The sequence below is a fragment of the Physeter macrocephalus genome, chromosome 7 (genome assembly GCF_002837175.3).
Source record: "Physeter macrocephalus isolate SW-GA chromosome 7, ASM283717v5, whole genome shotgun sequence".
NCBI classification, from domain to species: domain Eukaryota; kingdom Metazoa; phylum Chordata; class Mammalia; order Artiodactyla; family Physeteridae; genus Physeter; species Physeter macrocephalus.
Window position 1 is genome coordinate 114,679,163 of NC_041220.1, and position 6,948 is coordinate 114,686,110.

General features: G+C 46.2%; 1 protein-coding gene across 1 annotated transcript in view; it reads right to left on the minus strand.

Moving 5' to 3' along the window:
- Positions 1–5,432, minus strand: part of PLA2G12A (phospholipase A2 group XIIA) — a 22,676-nt gene extending 17,244 nt beyond the window's left edge. Inside the window, exon 1 of the mRNA XM_024119425.3 lies at positions 5,006–5,432. Within this exon, the coding sequence (XP_023975193.1) occupies positions 5,006–5,213 (208 nt within the window). The 5' untranslated portion in view covers positions 5,214–5,432. The remainder of the gene's footprint in view (positions 1–5,005) is intronic.
- Between the last annotated feature and the right edge of the window lie 1,516 nt (positions 5,433–6,948).

Below are 6,948 nucleotides of genomic sequence, written 5' to 3' on the forward strand. Positions count from 1 at the left end.
AACCGGGTTGGCGCCCCAGTCTGGGAAGATCCCACATGCCGCGGAGCGGCTGGGCCCGTGAGCCATGGCCGCTGGGCCTGCGCGTCCGGAGCCTGTGCTCCGCAACGGGAGAGGCCACAACAGAGGGAGGCCCGCATACCACAAAAAAAAAAAAAAAAAAAAAAATCATATGCTGAAGCCCTAACACTCAATGTATTTGGTGATAGGGCCTTTGGGGGGTAATTAGGGTTAGACGAGGTCACGAGGGTAGGGCCCTCATGACGAGATTAGTACCCTTATAAGAAGATGCACCAGAGTACTTACTTTCCCTTCACCCCCTGCCCCTACCATGCAAGGCAGCAGCTGTCTGCAAGCCAGAAAGAGAGCTCTCACCACAGAAAAGTGTTGGCTAAACCTTGATCTTGTACTTTCTAGCCTTCAGAACTGTAAGAAATAAACTCCTGTTGTTTACATCACCCAGTCTGTGGTATTTTATCATAGCAACCTGGGCAGACTAATACACAAAGCAAGCGAAAACTCAACAGTAGAAGAAACAACATCAGAGTCAAACCAAAAATCCATGATGCGTTGGGGTCACCGTCCCCTAGAATTTGTAAGCAGAAATTACAAATTACAATATCTTAGCTTTTCTGTACAGAAAGCTAAGAAAACAAATGAGATAGGAATAAGAGTTTTAAAAACAAACCAGGGGACTTCCCTCGTGGTGCAGTGGTTAAGAATCCACCTGCCAATGCAGGGGACACGGGTTCGATCCCTGGGCCGGGAAGATCCCACATGCCGCGGAGCAACTAAGCCCGTGTGCCGCAACTACTGAGCTTGTGCTCTAGAGCGCGCGAGCCACAACTACTGAGCCTGCGTGCCACAACTACTGAAGCCCACGTGCCTAGAGCCCGTGCTCCACAACAAGAGAAGCCACCGCAATGAGAAGCCCGTGCACCACAATGAAGAGTAGCCCCCGCTCGCCGCAACTAAAGAAAGCCCACGCGCGGCAACGAAGACCCAAGGCAGTCAAAAATAAATAAATTTTTAAAAATAAAAATAAAAACAAACCAGGGACTTCCCTGGCGGTCCAGTGGTTAAGACTCTGCCCTTCCACTGCAGGGGGCGCAAGTTTGATCCCCGGTTGGGAGCTAAGATCCTACATGCCACAGGGCGCTGCCTAACAAAACAGAACAAAACAAAAACCAAATCCACTATGTACAACTACATGGAAATACTATTCATTGATTTCACTTTTTGACTAAGCGACTGCTCTTATCTTGATGCTTTATATTTTATCATCTGTATGGGCAGTTGAAATCTAAAGATTCTCCTGGACTGAGACAATGATAGTTCTTTTCTACATATTTTTCTTAATTTGGTGTAAATACCTTCAACAGACCAATTTCCTTCACCTGAAAGACATTGAAACGGATGAGAAGCATGAGGGGAAGCCTGTTGGGTCACAGAAAGATCTTATCACTGTGTTTTGTATGAAGCCGTAGAGAATTCCAACCTGCTTTCCCAAACACTTGAAACTTTAAATTCCTGATTATTAATCTCCAAAGGCCCTTATGCTACTTTATTTGTCTAGTACATTCACTTTCCTATTTTCCTCAATCTCCAACACTTCTATTCCCACCTTCTCACTCAGCTGATGACCTCGATTCCTACTTCACTGCGAAAACCAAGGCAATGAGAGGATAACTTGAACACTACCCACCTAACTGGCATCTGTGCCCATATCCTCTCTGCTCTTGGCCATTCTATTTATGTACTAGAACTCACTCCTCTCACCTAAGGACACGACTCCAATAATTCTCCTTCCTCTCTTCCTCATTAGTGTTTTTACTCTCTGCTGAATCATTCTCAAAAGCATACAAATATGCTGTTATTTTTCCTAATGAACCGAGAACTAGTTTTTCCATGATCACCGCCCCCCCCACACCCCCCCCCACCCCCACCGCTTTCAGTTAGTGGCAACTCCATCCTTACAATTATTCAGGCTGAGAACTTTGGAATCCTTTTTTAGTTTACTCACACCCTCCTTCTAAGCCATTAGCAAATGCTTTAGGCTCTTCCTTCAAAATATACCCCAAATCCAACCACTTCTCACCACCTTTATTGCTACCACCCTGAACAAAACTACCACCATGTTTGGTCTGAATTTTTGCACCTGCCACTCCGCCTCCATTCTTGCTCCTCCACCTCTCTCGACCCTTTTATTCTGAGCACGACAGCCAAAGCACGACAGCCAAAGAGTTAAGATATCAATTATTGAATGAATTGATGACTTTTTCATAATTCTAAAAACATTTTACAAGCCAGTTTTCTATTTTTCAAGGAAATTGGAAAATTTTCTTCCTCAATCTTTTCTGCCGTCAGGGAGAAAAAAGTTAAAAGAAAAAAACAGTGATCATTAAATTTGCTCCCCTAAGTAACTTTATTTCACTCTCCATAAAGCCTTGTTCCCACCCTAGGGAGGATGGCTAGAAGGAACAAATCTCCATAATGCTGGTCCTTCACTAGTGCAAAGATAAATGAATGCAACAAACCTGTGCCCTTTAATGCAACACCTCTCCCTCCGTTAAGTCTTTTTTTTAAGGCTCCCTTGACCTCTTTACAGCGACTATTAAACACCCCTTAATCACCATGCTCCTTTAATTCTGAGATTTGTCAGTTTCTGTTTGGTTCTGATTTGGTCACTAACATTCCAAAATATAGGAAAGGCTGAGATAGTGTTCCAGGGAGACTTCTCAAGTAACAGCAATTAAAGATCAATCTTCATTATGATGGAATTATCAACACAGTGACTTGGAACCACAGTCCTATGAGCAGACAGTACTTACTAAGTACTAAAAGATTTTCACTGAAGCATACCGTTTCCTAAATTCTCGAGTTCATTTGTGTTTTTTATGCTGGAGACCTTGCTCTAAACTCCAAACGGTAAATTTTGTGAGGCTTGTGGAAGAGAAGAGGATTAAGAAAAAGGAAGGATTAAAATAATATTTTTAATAAGAATTGTATCCATTTAACTTCAGAGATATTTTAAATGTAATAAATTAAACTAAATAAATAAACTCTAGAACGCTTGACTCACAATAAATTTATGAACACTGATCCTTCCAAGTCTTTCCTGTCTCAGTAAATGGCAACTACATCCTTCCTCTGGGCTTGGGCCAAACCCTTCAGTCATCCTTGACTGGCATTTCAGCTCTGGTCCTTTACACTTGCTGCTGCCTCTGCCTGGATTGTTCTTTCCCTAGATTATCACAGTGCCACCTTCCCCATTTCAATTTCTTCTCAAATATTATCTCATCAGTGAGGCCTTCCCCCAACCTATTTAAAAAACTAACGCCTCCCAACACCGCCACTGACGGTTCCCCTGCTGTACTGTTCTGGAAGCACTGGCACACTTCAGATCTACACACACTGCAGACTTGGCTTGTTTTACTTATTCTTTAGTTTACTGTCTCTCCCCACCAGAATGTAAGCTCCATGGACAGAAATTCTGTCAGTTTTGTTCACTGCCAAATCTCCAATTGGTACAATGCCTGACACATAGCAGGCACTCAATTATTTGTTTAATGAATGGGGACGACTAAGTAAAACTATGACATCTGCCTCAGGAAAGGCAACCATTTAATCTTCAAATTATTCACTTATTCCTGACAAGCTCTACAAGGACAAAAACATCCTTCCCGATTGAACACTGGTGGTAACGTTTAGGCATACATTTAAGAAGGAATGAAATTTAGCAGTTCATAGCATATAAGATATAGTTCATTCTTTACCTCCATTAACAGAGAACTAGAAATTATGACCGCATGTTGCATCACGTTTTCACATTACAGAGGTTCCTTTTCAATTCACCTACGTATAGTCCAGTTTTACCTCTAAAGTCCTTTAGTTCCCTATTATTTTGAGCTGCCAAGCATTAAATTAACTAGGCCCAAACCTTGTCCACTTTTATTGGAAACATGATCTCCCAATTACTTTCTTAGCATTTTGAAATTCAAAAAAGAAGCCCAAGTACTTTGTCTGAACTATTACAACATTTAAGCATTCAAAAAAGTCAAGTGTGGGCCTCCCTGGTGGCGCAGTGGTTGCGCGTCCGCCTGCCGATGCAGGGGAACCGGGTTCGCGCCCCGGTGTGGGAGGATCCCACGTGCCGCGGAGCGGCTGGGCCCGTGAGCCATGGCCGCTGAGCCTGCGCGTCCGGAGCCTGTGCTCCGCAACGGGAGAGGCCGCGGCAGAGGAAGGCCCGACCACAAAAAAAAAAAGTCAAGTGCTTCAAAAGAAAGATCTCTGCCTGAAATACTAAGTTATTATCACCAACAATGCCACCAAACAAGTTCTCAGATTCAAACAGAATTAAAGTTTAAAAATATGAAAATGTAAATCAAAAGAATAATATTAATAGCAACCAACAATGAGGAGGCAGCGTCACTGGTATCTAAGGAAAAAAAATTCCTGTCAAGTACTGCTAGAATCATTTCCTAGAAGAGTTAATCAGAACTCTTTCTCAACAGTAAAGTACACCAAAAGTCTGTACAAAGGTCGCAATTTATTGTCTGTAGCTTTGCAGAAAAAAAAAAATTTAAACCAATTCTTGAGAAAGATAGAAAAGCATGACTTTAAAATTCCTGGTATGTTTTGCGTGTTCAGCTGCCTAATTTAAAGGCACTAAAATCAGTCTGTTTCACTCCATCCCCATGACGCTACGTCACTAAGTTCTTAGGCAACTTTCATGCAATTTCAACAATAACAACAAAAGCAAATCAGACGCAATGAAAACAGAACGGAGAGTACGCTCTCAGGCGATCTCTCACATTCTAACAATAGCGGCGTGAACTCGTCAGCAGGTTTCTCAATCACAAGAATGGCAAGAATCTAGCGATGGTTAAGTTTTTCCAGGGCCAGAGGACACCGTCAAGGTCTGCCCGGCATCTCACATCGCCACGATCTCGGTCCCCCTCAAAAGCCCTGAAAGCACGGGCCTCGCAGGGCCTGGGGTTCCCCTCACCGTCATTGCACTTATACTGGCAGAGCCCGTCCTCGCCTCCCAGGAGGTCCAAGGCGGCGTTCAGGTACGTGTCTATCTTGTGAACGCCGTTCCGGATGGTCTTCAGGGAGGCTCTCCAGTCGGTGGTCTGGGCCTGCTCCTGGCACCTGAAAGCGGCGGTCAGGAGGAGAAGAAGGACGGCGAGCACCGGCCGCAGGAGCAGGGCCATCCGCGCAGCGCCGGGCCGTGATAGGCCGCACGGGTCCCCGGAGCCGCGCCCTAGGCAGCGTCCCTCGGGTCGCCCTAGGCAGCGGCGCGGACCCGGGGCTTGGCGACGGCGGCCAGCTCCATGCCCACGCCTCCTGCCCGGCTGGGAGGCGGGCCCTCACCACCTGCAACAGGATCCCGCTGGGAGACAATGCGCCAGCGGAGATCTGGGAGCAGCACACGCGCCCACCTGGGCGGGCCGCGGCTCTTCTGCGCCTGCGCCAAGCGTGGTGCGTCAGAGGCGCGGGGGAGGCGGGAGCGCAGAGCTGCCGCTGCGTCCTCCCCACCCACGTGGTGTTCGCCGCGCACCCCCGAGGCCGGCTCACCTGGCCCTCGTTAGTACTACCTTAGAGGTTGGTTGTACTAACTAAATACCCATGCCGGGCCCCGTACCCCAGACAAGCAGATTAGTTCGTCCCGGTGTCAGTGGACATCGGTATTTTTTGAAAGCTCCCGGGGTAGTTGTAGGGTGCAGCCAGGTGGCGAACCCTTGTGACCTCATCTGACCTGTCGGGGTGCAGCCCAGCCACCCCGAGCGACAAGCTTTTCAGGGTGTAGACAACGTCAGAGAAATGAGCCACCCCCCACCGTCCCTACCCGTAATCCGCTGCAGAGAGCGCTGCTTGAAATCGTGATTCTGCGGGATACGTGGACCGAATGCGCCTCTCACCTCCTCGGGTCCTCACCCGGTCCTCTCGAACTGGGGGATCGGGATTGGAACATGTTAACCCAAGGCCGTGGTGGTGCCTGGCTGACAAAGACGAGCTAGATGCTAGTTTAGAAATTTTGGAAGAAGAAAATGGTTTGACAATAAAACCATGAGTTTTCTTCCCTGGTAAGGAAAAAGCCGTACTCCATGCTTGAACACAGTTTAAAAAAAAAAAAAAAAAAAGGAAAGCACAGTTTTCCTACTCAAGATATTTTGTAACTTGATGGCTCCAGTGCCATTTCCCTGTATTTTTTCCCAGTGCAGCGCAGAATCCTTAAATAACAATTGTAGTAATTTCTACCAGAGCTATAAATAGTTATCTTAGTATCCTGGCAGTTTCCAAGAATTTTACAGTAAGATCCAGGGCAATATTGCGAGTGTTGAGAAAAGATGTGTCCTTTCTATGAGAATTACCAATAAATTCTAGTTTGCCGTTTTGTGTTTCTTAGAAGCGTCATAAGTTTATAATAAATGTGCAGTGCAGAGCTCATAAGAATTATCTCCCTATTTAGAGCTTAGTCTGTGCCAGGCACTTCATGGACTTGATCTCTCATCCTCAGAACAGCGCTTTTCAGGAATACAACCTTTGGGCGAATTAGAAACAAAAAAGGCGGTCGCCACATGAGCCCAACCCCAGGCTAGGTTAGTGGAGAGCGGCCGGCCTTAAGTCTGCCCTCAGATGCTCAGCCAGGCACCCGTGGGCTGTGATCAACTTGAACTACAGCGGAGGAAGAGGAGAAATGTGCTTGAGAGGTATTATCCTTTTTATAGTAAAGGAGTTGAGGTGCCCGCAGAGCAGTCATGTGACAGTATCCAGTCAAATCAAGGTGGCTTGCGGCATCTTAGTTCCCCCACCAGGGATGGAACCCTGGCAGTGAGAGCGTCGAGTCCTAACACTGGACTGCCAGGGAATTCCCAAGGTCTCTTTCTGCCATCACGAGATGCCAAAGATTTTTTTTTTCTTTAATTTTGGATAGCACATTTCAAC